General features: G+C 49.9%; 8 protein-coding genes across 8 annotated transcripts; 5 read left to right on the top strand and 3 right to left on the bottom strand.

Annotated features, from left to right (window-relative positions):
• Positions 1 to 1,145: 1,145 nt before the first annotated feature.
• GCG54_00012444 (Protein RTM1) lies at positions 1,146 to 1,764 on the top strand (the record flags this gene model as incomplete). The annotated part of the gene is made up of 2 exons (XM_045412322.1): positions 1,146 to 1,318; positions 1,425 to 1,764. Coding segments are annotated over 2 exons (513 nt in total), but the record flags the coding sequence as incomplete, so codon positions are not given.
• A 2,205-nt stretch (positions 1,765 to 3,969) lies between these two features.
• Positions 3,970 to 4,302, top strand: GCG54_00012443 (uncharacterized protein; the record flags this gene model as incomplete). The annotated part of the gene is made up of 2 exons (XM_045412321.1): positions 3,970 to 4,101; positions 4,168 to 4,302. The coding sequence occupies 2 exons, from the start codon at positions 3,970 to 3,972 to the stop codon at positions 4,300 to 4,302; spliced, it is 267 nt and encodes an 88-aa protein (XP_045261356.1).
• A 569-nt stretch (positions 4,303 to 4,871) lies between these two features.
• GCG54_00012442 (uncharacterized protein) lies at positions 4,872 to 7,131 on the top strand (the record flags this gene model as incomplete). Its single annotated transcript, XM_045412320.1, has 4 exons — positions 4,872 to 5,876; positions 5,924 to 5,981; positions 6,042 to 6,249; positions 6,300 to 7,131. 4 exons carry the CDS (start codon positions 4,872 to 4,874, stop codon positions 7,129 to 7,131), a joined length of 2,103 nt encoding a protein of 700 aa, XP_045261355.1.
• A 175-nt stretch (positions 7,132 to 7,306) lies between these two features.
• On the bottom strand, positions 7,307 to 8,511 carry GCG54_00012441 (putative carboxylesterase 6; the record flags this gene model as incomplete). The annotated part of the gene is made up of 2 exons (XM_045412319.1): positions 7,307 to 8,400; positions 8,451 to 8,511. The coding sequence occupies 2 exons, from the start codon at positions 8,509 to 8,511 to the stop codon at positions 7,307 to 7,309; spliced, it is 1,155 nt and encodes a 384-aa protein (XP_045261354.1).
• A 506-nt stretch (positions 8,512 to 9,017) lies between these two features.
• On the bottom strand, positions 9,018 to 9,884 carry GCG54_00012440 (uncharacterized protein; the record flags this gene model as incomplete). The annotated part of the gene is made up of 1 exon (XM_045412318.1): positions 9,018 to 9,884. The coding sequence occupies one exon, from the start codon at positions 9,882 to 9,884 to the stop codon at positions 9,018 to 9,020; it is 867 nt and encodes a 288-aa protein (XP_045261353.1).
• An 880-nt stretch (positions 9,885 to 10,764) lies between these two features.
• GCG54_00012439 (uncharacterized protein) lies at positions 10,765 to 11,679 on the top strand (the record flags this gene model as incomplete). Its single annotated transcript, XM_045412317.1, has 1 exon — positions 10,765 to 11,679. The coding sequence occupies one exon, from the start codon at positions 10,765 to 10,767 to the stop codon at positions 11,677 to 11,679; it is 915 nt and encodes a 304-aa protein (XP_045261352.1).
• A 574-nt stretch (positions 11,680 to 12,253) lies between these two features.
• On the top strand, positions 12,254 to 13,455 carry GCG54_00012438 (uncharacterized protein; the record flags this gene model as incomplete). Its single annotated transcript, XM_045412316.1, has 4 exons — positions 12,254 to 12,561; positions 12,616 to 12,668; positions 12,720 to 12,807; positions 12,861 to 13,455. 4 exons carry the CDS (start codon positions 12,254 to 12,256, stop codon positions 13,453 to 13,455), a joined length of 1,044 nt encoding a protein of 347 aa, XP_045261351.1.
• A 678-nt stretch (positions 13,456 to 14,133) lies between these two features.
• Positions 14,134 to 15,629, bottom strand: GCG54_00012437 (Oxidase FUB9; the record flags this gene model as incomplete). Its single annotated transcript, XM_045412315.1, has 8 exons — positions 14,134 to 14,209; positions 14,259 to 14,335; positions 14,398 to 14,651; positions 14,705 to 14,779; positions 14,832 to 14,999; positions 15,057 to 15,394; positions 15,448 to 15,481; positions 15,536 to 15,629. 8 exons carry the CDS (start codon positions 15,627 to 15,629, stop codon positions 14,134 to 14,136), a joined length of 1,116 nt encoding a protein of 371 aa, XP_045261350.1.
• Between the last annotated feature and the right edge of the window lie 546 nt (positions 15,630 to 16,175).

The raw sequence follows: 16,175 nt of genomic DNA, 5'->3' as shown, positions 1-16,175 counted from the left end.
ACACCAGGGTTGGTGAGAATCCCCGACTTTCCAGATCCGAACCCGAATGGCCTTGTGTCGTCGGCAAAACCCCATTGATGGGAGATGGGGCTAGGCTGCAGGACATTTGCTGTCTAACGCAGGCGCCACATGGTTTCCTTTCATCGCACTGGAGCAGAATTAGCTCCCGAACTCCCAGATTTGAGTGGTTCGAGTTCGTTTGACGTACCTTGACTTTCCTCTGCTTGCAGGTGGAGCAACCGTTTCGCGACTTCTTGTGTCCAAGTCTGACCATATTGAGAAATTCAGCCGAGCAAGACGAGCGAGAATCCAGGTGCGATGAAGATGGTTTAGGTGCTGTTTGGAACGTAGTCCGCAAAAAGTAGGCGTGTGAATCCGAATCCGACCGGCCGTTCTTATATCAGATAGAGTTGCGGAGATCGATTGGTGTCAGCGGACTTTGTAAGCCACTCACAAGTCGTCCCGCCTAGATAGTTTGTAGCTCCCAAGGGGAACTGGGGTACCCCAGAAAGACATCCGCTTGATAATTCAACCATATTCCGGGCGGGATGTAAACATCAAGACATCAATATCGCCAAAGGCACGAGCATAGCCTCAATTCTAGATACGAAGGATGCGCGTATGAAATTTGTTTACAGATTTTGTATACGAAACGAAATTGCTGAATTATTGATGGAGAGACTTTGAGCAATGTTAAAAGAACAAAGAATCCAGAAGCATCAATTTTCTTTTTCGCCAACCAGACTAGCGCAACTTCGATTCGTCAACAGGAGGTTATAATACTGTATTAATCGTACTTGAAATTTTCTCTCTGTAATCTCCACTTCAAGCCATGGCTTCATCAATGCAGAACCCTGGATAATTCGTTTTCTATCACTATGATCCGTCTCTTCCAGCTGCGTGCACATTCATCGCTCTATTCGGCATCTCGTTTGCCCTGCATGTCTTCCAGATGATCAAGTTCCGGGCCTGGTACTTTGTAGCCTACAATTTCAACTACCACAGGCACCAAGTGTTAGCAAAGTCGACAGAAAATCAAGGAGAGCAGAGCAAAGCGATTTAATCACAGCAGCAGCCAATCAAAAGTGGTACATAGGTCGGGCGCTGTCTGCAACTGAGACTCCAAATTGGACCACAACATCATATACCATCCAGAGCCTGACGCTTCTTCTCGGGCCCGCACTCCTCGCTGCATCCATCTACATGGTTTTTGGCCGTCTGACCTGGTTCCTGGAAGCCGAACATCTGGCTTTGATTCGCACCAAATGGCTGACGAAGATCTTCGTTCTGGGAGATGTCATTTCATTCGTTACACAAGGCGCAGGTTCGCTTCCTCCACATTTTGGAATACGAGTGATCTTAGCTGACTTTTACAGGTGGCGCAATACTTTCCCGGGCCAAGTCGCTGAGTGATGTTGATGTCGGAGAAAACATTATAATCGCCGGCCTCGCTGTACAGATTGCCTTTTTCGGGGTCTTCATCATCGCCATATGCCTCTTCCATTACCGAATCAACAGATCGCCCACATGCCCCTCAAGCTCGGTCATACTAAGATGAAGACGCTTTATCTGGATCTTGTACGAAGCAAGCATCTTGATTATGGTTCGATCTGTGTTCATAGTGGCCGAGTATGTTACAGGCGGCAACAGACCGCTGATGGCAAGCGAAGTCTACATCTATGTTTTCGACGCGGCCTTCATGTTTATGGTCGCTGCCATGTTCAACCTCTTCCACCCTGGGAAAATCATCCGGATGGACCATAAGTTGACAGCGATCTCTGAAAGTAGCATGAGAGTTGGTCTGCAAACCTTGCCCTAGTAAGGGATGACTCGTCGTTGGTCTGGAGACTGATAACTAAAGTAGCAATCAACAGCGCTGCTAGGCGAGTTGTTGATGAGAGGTGTGTGGAGATTTCTCCCCTGTACTAGACTACTATTTGAGTCAGATTCACAGAAAAGAACATGTCACCGAATGAGAGGCTTAAGCTAGGGAGTCCTGCCCGTATGTAAGTAGCTTTAGGAGGCAATGTGAGATCTAGAACATGCCACGAAATGAGTTGTTAGTATTTATTACATGTCCATGGCAGAAGGATTTGACGTATTGTTATTGCAAAAACAACCAATGAAACAAGATCAGGTAATACCTGGCAATTCGGGAAAATCTTGACAAGAGACGATTTTACAAGATTGAAGTTGAAACGCTCGATTTTCAGAACAATCAAGGGGCACATTGTGCGACGTCCAGGCTTGTTTTGCTCTTTCGAAGCGGGATCAAGGACTTCAGTCGATCCTGCGTGTTCGAGCCTCGCACACAATTGGCGATATATAGATAAGAAAGGGGTATGTCATCCTTGTGTTTTGAAGCCAGGGACACCCTTCAGTTCCTAGATAGCTTCCTGGTTATGTTTGCTTTTGCAACGCACTCGGACATAAGACACAAGTTTTAGGAATGGTCATATTGGTCTTCTCAACATACGATCCGTTCCTATGAGCAGATTATTGAGTTGAATGGCTTCGGCAAAGTTGGCTCGGAGCAACCTGGAGAGAGTCACGCATATGACCTAGCCTACTCATAGCACACAAAAGTGTGAACAAGGTCAGAATAGAAGAGGGAAATCCAAAGATACTAAGAAAGACTGGTACTTGGATTCATGTATGCGATCGAAAGCGGTCATCGATGATGTTGGTACGACAACCCTTCGACAGAACAGCAACCCTCGGAGTTTTGTTGAGGAAATTTTGGCCCTCGTCGGGGGTTTCGCAGCAGGGGAAACGCTCAGAGTCTTATGTGAGATGAATTATCAATATCCGAAGCAAGTCATAGTTTTCATGAACGAAATTGATCTTCGATTATCCTGGAAATGTTTCATTGAGAGACTGCTTTGGTATACAAGTTCTACCCGGAAACATGTTGATATGTAACCCCCCAATTTCTGGTCACATCTTTTACACGAGACCTTTGAAGACGTTGCATTCAATCTATATAACAGTGTAATTTGCTAGATTATTAAAGTTCACCATGAAGCTTGATTGGAGGACTTAATCAAAGAAGCCTTGAGAACGAATGAGCGGTATGCTCAGCCATGAGTCAGTTAGAACTCCAGAGACTGCGTTGAGATTCCTCTTTTGCCCTGTAACTGTTGCGCTGCAAGTTTCTGGAACACGCGCTAATCTCCCTGAGGACACTAAAACCAACTTCCCCAGAGAATAGAGTTGTCTCTTATGAGACCTGCGCCACTTGTAATAAGGGAGCCCGCCGGCCGCCCGCACGTCTGAAGGCCGGGCGGCGCATGACCCCACACGGACTTTACCCCGTTTTTCGCAGCCCGTTGACCGCAAGGCACGAATGGCGGTATGTCCACCAGCGGTGAGCAGGTTCGGACAATTATCAGATCTCAACTCTTTACTTGAAACCAGGGTAGTCACTGTTGGTAATAGATCATGGGGTAGGATGCCGGAGTTCAGCCTTGGTGTTACGCGTTCTAGAATGCTTCAAACTCTATTTCCGCTGAAACCGCCAGTACGGCGGTAGGTACATGTATGCACCGTTTGAAAGAGTTGCAGGAGCCCTACCGGACATACCGGGTGCTAATATTTCAGATGGCGAGTAATGAATGTATCGGATGAGTTCCACTTCGGCATGGTGCTCCCACGTTCGGTCACTTATGCCGAGCCAAAATAGGTTGCATCAGATGAACCGGCGCCCGTCCACAGCCCCTGGTCCTTGAATCCGATACCGAGTGTGTGGAATGCCGGTACGTAGAGCAAGTTTACGTGGAACATAGCTTCGCAGAGGATAAACGAAAGCAAAGAATATATAAAGCGCAGACATTTCAGTAATCCGGAATATGTTGCTGCCCACCTTCATTACGACAGCTTAACTCACTACAAGCACCTGACCCAATTCCTTCTTTTTAATTCTCCGAAGAAACATTTTACGACAGAGATACCCCCACTCCAGAAATCAAAATGCTGTTCAAGTCCGCCATCGCCGTCGCCACTCTCTTGCAGTTCGCGCTCCCCGCATCAGCGGCATTCATTTTCTGCGCGGGAGCTCCCGCCGATGGTAGCTGCCCAGCTGATAAGGGAACTAAGTCTAAGGTTGGTCAATCGATAGATTTCTCCGTGCGAAACCCATCAGGCCTGTGCTAACTTGTATATTCACAGTGCCAGGATGTTTGCGGCAACTGCCAGCCCAGGTGCTTCGGAGGCGGTGTGAAAGATCTGGGCGCAACATGCTGCACTCAGTCTGATGGAACCATCAACATCTTCTGCTTCAGAACAGGAAAGAACACCTGCTAGTGTAAGGTACGATAAAAGGCGGTAAATGGTTATGAGATAAAAGAGCAAATAAATCATGCCGTAAGCAGCGCTTGCGGCTTTTCTTCAGCGCAGTTGTGATAGCTCACATGCATGCATGTATGAAGCCTGCTACTCACTAGTGACCAAAAGCCACAATGCGAATTAACCTGACCAGGCCGACATTTGGGGAGCATATCCCAAGGGATATGAATAGAATTGCAACTTCGCATGTCTATCTGCAATATTAGATGGCTTCACACACGTATTGAGAAAGGTCGGGATTCGAGCCCTCAGTTGGGGAAAGCGGGGTGCAGAAGCAAAGACGGGGAAATCGGCACGATCCAGAGGGCCACTACCCCAGGTTAGTCAAGTCCATTGCCAGGGTTTGGTTCAGCATTTCCTTTTCTGGCCTGCTCTGAGGCCTTTCGGCTGCTTCCCCGCGACTTACTCCGCCGAAGCCATGAACGCCGCGGGCTGCTGCTCGCTTGCAAATAGCACGACAACCGACATCTCACGGACAAATCACTTGCGATGTTGCATCAACAAACCAGCAGTGCTTTTATGCAGTTATGTTATATGAAGTTCACCCTTCCTATGCAGTTTACCCGTCGTCGCATCTAGATCACCAGAAGACGGGAGGAGCTCAACCGCCCCAGACTCCTCTCACATCTTCTACCAAAATGTTGTTGTCTCATGGGACATGGCAATTCTTTGCCACCATTGCCTTCTTTGCATCTAGCTCATCCGCAGAATGCTGGAGAACGACTACCTGCGATGGACCAGACTCGGCAGCATTCCCCGGAGATTGGGACAAATACAATTATGCCCCCAGCTCTCGCAATGTAACGCCCAAGTTCATTCTTTCCCTTCCTTCCGGCGAAAAGATATCAGATTTCAATTCCTCAGTTGCGCTTTCACCGGACAGCAAAGGATTTGTGTTTGACTTTGGCATCGAAGTCGGCGGCATAGTCACCGTTGACTACGAGCTCTCTGGGTCTAGCAACGCTACTCTTGGACTCGCCTTCACGGAGGCCAAGGACTATATCGGTCAAAAATCAGACAACTCCAACGGCGGAACTGGCCAGGACGGTGCCCTTACTTACCACATCACATCCGAAGGTCCTGGGACCTACGTCATGCCCGACGCCAAATTGCGCGGCGGCTTCCGGTATCTCACGTTATTTCTCACAAATATTCAGTCAAAGGCAACGTTGGCAATCCGCAACATAAGTCTTGAGATCAGCTTTCAGCCAACCTGGTCGGATCTTAGGGCATACCAGGGGTATTTCCATTCCAGTGAGGAGCTTCTGAACCAAATCTGGTACAGCGGCGCGTACACGCTGCAGACAAATTCTGTTCCCGGTAAGACTGGACGTGTCGGCACAAGTACCTTGAAGTCTGGGTGGCAGAATGACGCATATATCGGCCCAGGAAACACCGTTCTTCTCGATGGAGCAAAAAGGGATCGCTGGGTTTGGATTGGAGACATGGGTACGGCAGTGCCGAGTGCGTTTGTGAGCACTGGCGACATGGAGAGTACCAAAAACGCATTGCAGGCAATCTACGACAATCAAGTCAGTAATTTTCGTCTCGTTTGAAGCCATCACCTGACTTTCGACAGGGATCAGATGGTACATTACCAAAAGCCGGACCTCCTTATCCCTCAAAAGACAGTGATAGTAAGTCAGCCGTATCTGGATGCAAGTATCAACAGCGGAGAGTTAACGAAGCATTGCCAGCCTATCATTTGTGGGCGCTGGTTGGCACGTACAACTACTTCTTGTATACCGGAGACGAAGAGTTCATGGTTTCCATTTGGGCCAAGTATCTGAAAGCTATTGCCAACAGCAGGGCAAAGGTCAACTCCAAAGGTATCATGGCTGTTACGGGAGAGAAGGACTGGGGACGTTGGACATATTCGAATGAGCGAAGCTCAGCAAGTATGCTGTGAGTAAGCCCCTCGTTCAGGAAAGTACTGGCCATGCTAATGGACTTAGCTTGTACCGTGCACTCAAGACTGGTGCCGACATCGCGTCGTGGGCACCTGAGCTCACCAATGCTTCCACTTACAAACAAGAATGGCTGGATGCTGCAGCAACGCTTCAGCGTTCCATTATGGCAAACCTGTGGGATAGTGGCAAAGGTGCTTTCAAGGAAAGCCCCAACGACACATCACTATACCCTCAAGATGCTAACAGCATGGCTGTGGCCTTTGGCGTGGTGTCAGCTAACAGCACCGAGGCACAGCAAATATCGGACTATCTCGAGTCGAATTGGACGCCGATTGGGCCTCGCTGCCCCGAGCTCGCAAACAACATCTCTCCATTCATCTCTAGCATTGAGCTTTCAACTCATTTCCGCGCCGGACGAGCTGACCGAGCTCTGAATCTGATCAGGGATGCATGGGGGTGGTACCTGAACCATCCCAACGGCACTCAATCCACCGTTCCGGAGGGATATCTAGTGAACGGTACATGGGGCTATCGGGGAGATCGAGGTTATAGGAATGATCCTACGTACATGTCTCACGCCCATGGATGGAGCAGTGGACCAACCTCGACCATGACTGAGTATCTAGTCGGTTTGAGAGTAGTCAAGCCTGGAGGCAGCGAATGGCAGCTGAAGCCCGTGCTGAGTGAGATTTCCGAGGTAGAGGCTGGATTCACTACCAGTTTGGGGAAGTTTTCTGCAAAATTCAGAGTGGGAGACAATGGTACAGCAGTTGTAGAATGGAGCACGCCGGCGAACACGAAGGGCAATTTGGTGTTGCCAGGGAAAGAGTTGCTTAGGGTCAAAGGTGGAACGGGTTCCACTACCATCAGTATTTGAGCTAGAATACTTTTCGACGCATGATATGCCGCTCCTGAGTTCATAGCCAAGACGATGATGGCGCTGAGTGGGCGTTGCTGACTGCCTACAGAACAAGAGTATCTGCCCGGTTCACACATGACCATACCTCTGCCATCATCGAAACAGTCTTGACCAAAGATCAAGCCTGAACCGATCAGGCCTCCCTAGTTGGTACTAAAACACTCCTCCACCAGGTTTTCATGGCTTTCGTGCAATCCCCGCCATCTTTGAAATTGCCTTCCATGACGAGGAAGTCATGAGCATACTGCGGCTGCAGGTCGAACTGCACAGGTAGCTTAGGATTACCACGGCGCACCTTATCCACGAACTCAACGTCCTGGTCTAGGAAGACTTCTTGCTCGCCGGCGGTGACATACAAATTTTTGACAACCTTGCTGAGCCCATCATCCCAGATGTCATGCTTGTGCAGTGAAAAGACGCGGCTTCTGGGGTTCTGAGAGTTTTCCGACGGCCCAATTTCTTCAAGGATGTCTCTCGCAGCTTTTTGAATAGGCCACGACGATAGCAAGTCAACATTGGAGTTTTTAGCGAATGAATTGTCGTTTGTGCGATCGCTTAGCCATGGAGACACAAGGCATGCGCCACCTAAAGGCTCGGCGAGCTGAACCTGCGCGACCCTAGGGTGAGGCTGAACCAGATGCCCTAAGACCTGTGCCACCAGATTACCACCGGCCGAGTCTCCAGCGAGAAAAATATCGCCGGGCTGGAAGCCGGACTTGATGAGATGGGAGAGGGCGCTCGCAGCTTGGATGAGCTGACTGGGATACTTCACTTCAGGGCAAAGTGTGTACTCGAGCACGGCTACCGCAGTTTCGACGTCTTCTTCGATGCCAGCGGTAACGTAGGCTCGCCAGCTCCAATCCAGATGCCCATCTAGTAAAGGGATGACGTAACCGCCTCCGTGGAGGAAAAGGACAACCTTTTTGGCCTTGCTTTTGTCTCCTACCCAAAGCAGGAAAGACTTGCCATCCTCGAGGGTCTCGACGTCGTGACTTAGTCTGTCGAGGACGACACGATCGTTGACATTCTGGGCCTTTTGAATTTTGCGGCGCACCCAGCCGTCATACGTCTTTCTCGTCGCAGGTGTGACGAACTGGATTTGACGGGCGCGAAGACTGTACAGGTAGGTTTTCGCAAAAGCGGCGAGAACATAGAATCGCAGGGGTAGCCCTCTGATCCAAGCGACGGAGACGACAGTCACTAGGTTCATGAGCAGCTGCAGGGGGACTGATGAGCACGGTTAGTAACATCTCTCACATTGGAGCCGCTGAACCTACAGATGAAAATCAGGCGCAAGGCCAGGCGCAGCTTTTCCTGCAGAGAAAATTCTGGATTCATGATGGTAATGACTGAACCTCTCTTGAATGGTAAAAGAAAGACTTTCGAGCCAGATTTAGGAAGACGCGTTGTGAGGGGGGCTGGGTGGATTGATTTATCAGCCACCAATGAAACATGCAGCTATCTCCAGCCGAGGCTCCCCACTTCAGCTGTTCAGATGAACCGCCGACATGTCACAGCTTGGCACATGTACCCAGCCGTGGACTCAAAACAGTCGAGCAGAAGATGAGTGGTCAAATGAATGCGCCAAGCACCTTACGTAAATCGAGAAGAAACCATGAAAAGCAAATTTGGCGCATCCGCACGGCTTCCGAGTCGTGAATGTTCAACCGGTAGTAGTGTTGAGGGTAGTTTTATTTATGACGGACGAAGTAAATAGACTGAAGCGGCTGGCACAAATGATGGAGTATAACTGTATAACACTAGCCTGATTACCCGTTATCGATCATTGCACTTTGTGCGCATCTCATTGAGTCATGCGTAATATCTTCAATTCATCAATGACTTTAGTCCTCTAAGCCAAGAGCTGACCAAGTTCTCTGACAGCTCTGCTCTAGGAGGAAGCGGTTCCACCTCTGCGGGTAGCGACGAATCATGGCTTCCTCAAGCTTCTCAGAATCTCCAGCCTTCTCCAGCTCTTCTTCGAATGCCAGTATATAAGCCCTCGTGGCCTCAATCAGATATGATCCATCGATCTGGGAGGCTCGTTTGTGGCCAGGCACGACAATGTGAGGATCCAAGGCCGCTATTTGGTCCAAAGACTGAAGCCACATTTGTCTTTTCTCGGGAGTATTGGCTTCACCAAGGAACTGATAACAATCCCCGTACACTATGTCTCCGCACACAACGAGTTTGAGGTCTGGAACGTGAAGAAATGACGAAGCATCTGTGTCAGAGTGCGGTACGTCGATGCCTTGGAGTAGGTGGCCATCAATATCAAACTTTCCGTCCGCAGGCAAAGCGTTGGGGATATGCTGGTCGCCAGCGATCTGCTTGTTGGGAAAGAGCTTGTCCCAGAACGCCAGACTGCCAGGCCATTGTTTCCGGATGCCATCAACAACGGAGACAGTGGCAACGCATTTGGCTTCTGGGAAATGGCGGAGAAGAATGGGGTTGCCGAGAAAATGATCTCCGTGTAGATGCGTGGTGTAGATGTACAGCAACTTCTTGCCAGGGGCTGTCTTTTTTATCCAGGCAGCGAGGCCTTCGGACAGTTCGATGGTGGCCGGCGTATCGACCAAAACTGCTGATGTTGGCCCTTGGATGAGGGTGCAGGATGTGGGCGAGAACCATCTTTTAGATGGATCTAGGTGGCCGGTGGCTATGGGTGCAGCCGGTGCAACATACACATCGACCTGAAGATTGCTGATCATGATTGAGTATGTGACGAATTGAGAAGAAGTTACTCAAGGCTTGACAGACGATACTGCGGCCACCTCAATGTTCCTCGGTGGCTTCTTATATGTAGGTTTCTCGTTGAGTATTACCAACAATGACAAGGATATCTCGGTAATCATCAAGCTCAGCAAGAACAACTCGAAAGCAGTTATCTCCAGCTACGGAATACGAGTACGAGACGGCGGACATGCATCTCGTCTTGGGTCCGCGAGAGGATTGCTAAGCAGAACCATGATCAGGACGAAGACTCGTGTCATAGATCAATACACTTTGCCAAGCCGTGCTCTATCCCATTGGCAGCAACTAATTTGACATGATCAAGATCACATATTGGCCAGTGGCCCAGTTTGCAGTGTCGTAGTTATCGCCGATGTGGGGTTGATGCGAACAATTGGTCCACTAAGAGCAAGCCAAGTTGATTACTGAACAGAACCGCGGTCGTCAACTCCCGGTGCGCGGCCAGTCTGACAGGGTTTAATAAGGCATTGCAGGTCACGGATGTTTTAGATGGCCAAAACTTGCTTGGAAAGGCCTACTGAGGTTTTTACAAGTTGGTATCATCACTATCTAAAGCATGGTATTTGTAAGCCGTTGGATAAGTTGAGGGCGAGAACTCTGTCTATGGCGCCATCACCGCCATCAGCTTCAATCATTTTGACTCGTGGTGAATGGATGAAGTGTAAAGGGAATTTCACGTGGATCTGTCCAGCTGGAGTGTCTCAGCGTCAAATTTCAAAGATATAAGTTGGTCAGAAGGGCCGTGTTTAGATCATGTTCAAACCGAGAGCACCATCGTCCCATCGTCTCATCGCCCGAAACCTTTGATTATCTGTCTTGACTTCAACTTCTATCAACATGAGCTCGACTTCTATCCGAAAAGTTGTCGTCATTGGTGCAAGCGGCAACGTCGGAAGTTCAGCAATCAAGGCACTCTTGGATGACGGGTTCCAGGTCACTGGACTTACTCGAAAAACTTCGGCAGCATCGCTGCCAGAGGGCGTCACTCATGTGAAAAGCGACTTTTCTAAGGCCTCGCTGGCGAACGTTTTCAAGGGCCAAGACGCAGTTGTCAGCACCTTGTCAAGCATATCCCCAGCTGGTGCCCTGGCCTCTCAGAACTTCCTCATAGATGCGGCCATAGCTGCAGGAGTCAAGGTCTTCATCCCTTCAGAGTATGGGGTTGACACATCTGATCTATCGGCCCCGGAGATCATCCCTTTTCTTATCGACAAGGTTGAAACTCTCAACTATCTCAAAAAGAGTCAGGACAGAATCTCATGGACTGCCATCGTCTCCGGGGCTATGTTCGACTGGGGCTTGGCGATCCCTGGTTTCGGGGGTTGGAACGTGGCTGCCCGAACTGTCACAATTTACGACGGCGGAGACATTCCCTTCGACGCCACCAACTTGGACCAGGTCGGCAGAGCCATCTCCAAGTCTCTGAAGAACCCGGAGCTCACCCAGAACCAATACGTCTATGTCAACAGCTTCACAATCACTCAGAACCAGGTTCTGCGAGCCCTCGAGAAAGCCACCGGAGACAAATTTGATGTCTCTCATGGTTCTGTCGAAGAACTATGGCAAACCGGTGCTGCTCAAGTCCGAGACGGGCAGCCGCTGGGTGCTCTTGGGCTAATCGCAGGTGCTGTCTATGGAAAAGGAGGGTTGGCACAGTACTCGGCCAAGAATGGCCTTTGGAATGAGAAATTGGGATTACCAGAGGAGGATCTTGAGCAGTTCTTGGAGCGCTATGTTACAGGAAAACAGTGACACTGCGTTAGTGCCATCGCCAAGGGCCCATGCCATAATCCGCCATAGCCATGGATAACACACAGTACCTCGTAGTCAAGATAACACTGGATTCGCATTCACAGATCCAGATTTAAGCAAGAAACCATATCAATCCAAAAGACGGACTGGAAGTGACAAGTGATAATACGGAGCCCACAGCCATTCAATGGCAATGCCTGTTAAAGCCGCTGTCGCAGTGACGATTAGGTACCCAGCTCCAGAGCCGAGTCAAAGATTGGCCTCTGAAATGCGGGGGTTCCCCACCGACAATCTGCGGAAATAGAAGGGGACTGTGAGCCACGGCACGGGACGTCCGTTAGTGGAGAAAGCCACTGGAAGTCACTGAGACTCTAGATAATGCTGGCGGATCAAGGCAAAATGGTGCAAGGGCCGAGTCAACTGTGCCTTCAACCCGTGTAGGCCAAGCCAGTGTCAGAACTAACTCTGTTGACGAGTCACATAAATAAGCCTCAATTCCAGACGAAAATGAAATTCAGCTGTTGTTTCTTGCTGCATTTTCTTGCTTACTTCCAGGAGAATTGAAGCATTCAAAATGAGCTCCGAAGATTTCCTCCTGATTCTGATGCCGTGGACACCGGACCCGGCCTGGGTTGCTAGTCTCGGAATGCCGGTTGAGTCCCGGAAGATCGGAATGTACCAAACAGAACTGCCGGGCGACATCAGCCCGGAGACATGGGCCAAGGTCACTGTCCTTTTTACGTGGAAGTCATTCCCAACCAAAGAAATGGTGCCGAATTTGAAGTACTGCCAGCTTCTCAGCGCTGGGTGCAACCAGATCTTAGGACTGCCGCTCTTTGAAGAGACAACCATCGATTTTTGCACATCCAATGGGACGCACCCGTAAGCAACCAACGCAGAGCCAGGACGCTGTTTCTCGTAGCTTACATAAAACAGGCCTCAAATCGCGGAATGGGTCTTTTCGACTTTCTTGGCTTTCCAACATCACAGTAGGCCTACTATGAAGCTCTGCATACCAACGACTGCTGACGCATCCCAAGTTCCCGAATACCTTGACAATCAGAAAGAGTCCAAATGGATCGACCCTCCATCAGATGAAGACACTGAGGATTCAGTAGGTCTGCGAGTGTATGTGCCAAACCCCGACACCACCACCCAGAGTTTCAACTAACAAGACCTAGAGGAATCCTCGGCTACGGCTGCGTCGGCCACCAAGTCGCCCATGTAGCCAAAGCTTTCGGGATGAGCATCCACGCTTACACCCTGCATCCACGCCTCACACCTGAGTCCCGCAAAGACGACTCTTTCACGGAGCCGGGTCTAGGAGACCCCAACGGCGAGTATCCATCCAAGTGGTTCTACGGCAAAGATCAGCTAGACGACTTTCTCGCCTCGGATCTTGATCTGTTGGTCATCACGCTGCCCCTGACGGACCAGACTAAGGGGATGATCTCTCGCGAGCAATTCCAATTGTTGAGCAAGAAGAGAACTTACGTTTCTAATGCCGGAAGAGGCGCCGTGATCAACACCGACGATCTTGTCGATGCGCTTGATGGGGGCCTCATCAGAGGCGCGGCACTGGATGTGACAGATCCGGAGCCGCTTCCTGCTGAGCATAAGTTGTGGACGTACAAGAATGTTATCATCACACCCCACTGTGCTGGAAACTCAAATCATTACTATGAGAGAGTGCGTAAGATACTTGTTTACAACCTGGAGAGACGCGCCAAGGGCCAGAAGCTTGTCAACATTGTGAGCCGGTCAGAGAGATACTAGACTAGAAGATCTTGACGTTGGTGTACATACATCGTATCTGTCTACCATACTTTTAAAGTGATATCAACGAAGTAGTATTTGGCTGTTACTTGGTGATCTATTTTCCACAGCAAGCTCTCTATCATTTGTGAGTTCGCAACGGGGAGCTCTCTGGTAGGGTTGGGATCATATATGATGTGGTGGCAAACTTGAGTGAATTCACGAAAACTGGGGTGTGAAACTGATTGCTTCGGTATTCTTCCTACGCTCACGTCACGATGCTGTCAAATTTTAGGGTGTCATCTCAGCCAGCATTCAAGGTTGGCGATTAGGGATAATTCTGAGTACTTTGTGAACTCAGCCAACATATTTCTTCGACCTGTGAGTGCCGTCTCTGTTGTAGCACTTCTACTATCGCCGTCCCTACTATCGCCGTCCCTACCACCGTTGTCTCTATCTTCGCCTACACTATTTCTAGCCACTCGGGCAGCACAACTTTCTGCGTTTCTTGTGAGCACTCAACGACCACATAAAGCGAATCAAGTTATCGAGAGCAGAATATTATATTTGTTTACTAAATGTAGACCGTTCAAGTGAACGCAGCGCTATAGATGGCATATATGTATTCGGAGTTTCAGCAAGAAGCTGCCACGCGAATTGCTTGACTAGCAGCCTCGCTTGTGAGCTCATTACTCCAGCTCACAGCTTTGCCAAGACTCCGTTGGCTTGAAGGAGTGATAGATGTCCTTTGTTGATGTCTTTGACAGTCTTGCATCTGAAAATGGTCAGTGTGGTTTCTCGTCAACTTCGTCTGGGACACCTACCCAGCAAGACACATGGCTAGCTTCAACTCATCGCGAAGCAGATTGACTGCCAACTGGACACCTTCAGATCCATTATACTAATCCCGGATACATCAGTTTCTTTGGTAACAATCAATGATGGTGTTGGAATCCCACTTACTGCCAGTCCCCAGATGGGAACTCGTCCTGCGAAACAGAAGTCCGCACCAAGGGCAAGAGCCTTGAATATGTCAGTGCCTCGCCGGATCCCACCGTCGACTGCAATCTTGATCTTCCCCTTTGCGATAGGGGCACATTCTCTCAGGGCATCGAGAGTAGCTGGAACGCCATCAAGTTGCCGGCCGCCATGATTCGAAATGAGTACACCGTCAACACCATGCTCGATGGCCAGTGCAACATCGTCTGCGGTGTAGACTGGGAACTGGGTCAGATTGGTTCTTTACGGTCTCGGTCAATGGGTGCGTTACCTCCTTTGAGCCATACATCCAGCTTAGTGTTCTCCCTTATCCAGCCGAGGGCCTGCTCCCAATTCATACCGTCCTCTGACGGATGTTAGCATCTCTATAAAATATGGGTGCCCGAACGTTCTATTACCATATGTCAAGTCAAGGCCTTGATCGACGAGGTTTCTCATGTCCATGCCTGGTGCAATGTTGGGATACCCCATTCCTTCGGGCAGACCAAATGCGTTCCTGTACTCGTTCAAGCGACGACCAAGCATCGGCGCGTCCACCGTCATCATGACGGCCTTGTATCCTGCGTCTGTTCACGGGCCGAGTCAGCAAGCATCATCGCAGCCATTTCACCCGTCTGACTTACGCTCCGCCCTCTGGAGGATCTGTCTAGTGATGTCTCGATTCTTCAAGATACTAAACTGCATGATGTACGGGTTCCCCTGGCCTTGTGCGATGACATCTTCGAGAGAGCAAGTGGCGTACGCAGAGAGTGCCATCGGAATGCCCGCCGCCGCGGCAGCTCGGGACGTCGCTACCTCTCCCTCCGGATGCGCCAACTTATGAGTTGCTGCAGGTGAGAATCCGAAAGGTAGCGCCACCTTCACGCCGAAGATTGTGGTGGATGTGTCGATGTTGGACACGTCTCTGAGGACTCGGGGTCTGATCTTGTAGCGGTTGTAGGCATCCTCATTGTCTTGAACTCTGTATTTTGATGTCAGCTGATGATGAGAGACTCATTCGATAGCAAGACCCACGTAATCATGTCCATGGCACCTTCATTGAAGAATTCTGCCGCAGGGATCAGTCTCAGTCTAGCCTCGGCGTTTACCTCAAAGTGCTAACCTTTGTAAGCCCGGGGAAGCTTCTTGGAAGCTTCTTCCTTCAGGTCTTTGATACTGAAGACCTTTTCATCAAGAGTCTTTCCGCGGTTAGCCATGCTGGAGATCGTTTTTCAAGGCGAACAACTGGATAATGAGATTGGTTGTGAGCTTGCCCAAAATCGGAAATATTGACTGGCGGAAATCAAGCATCGCGACGGTGATCCAACAGCTATACACATATGAAAGTCATTGAAAACATGGGCACGAACTCATTTGGCGTATTCCACATCCCCGGCCGATTTGGTTTCTCGGGCGGTGCGGGGGCGGAGCGGCGGTTGAGCCGAGTCATATCTGACTCGGCCCGCAGCTAGGCGGCACACCCCGCGTTCCTCCCCCGACCACTGCAATCACAACCAAGTTCGTTCCGTGTGATGAATTTCCCATTTGAGTTTCTTTAGGCAATCGAGGTAAAAACCATGTCATTGCGGGGCAGTAGTCCCGTTGACTTCATCCCCGGGCATGCTACGGCCGTGTGGGGTTGCACGGGAGCCATGTGTATTGAATGCTGGCGGGGGAGGAGCTCCAACGGATTGCCTATCTCTCATTATTTCCATCACTCTCCAGGCTTCACTGTATTGATCATCGGTGCATCCCTTATCTGA

This window comes from Colletotrichum gloeosporioides (assembly GCF_011800055.1).
Source record: "Colletotrichum gloeosporioides strain Lc1 chromosome Unknown consensus_65, whole genome shotgun sequence".
Lineage (NCBI taxonomy): Eukaryota > Fungi > Ascomycota > Sordariomycetes > Glomerellales > Glomerellaceae > Colletotrichum > Colletotrichum gloeosporioides.
This window is presented reverse-complemented; position numbering and strand designations above follow the sequence as displayed.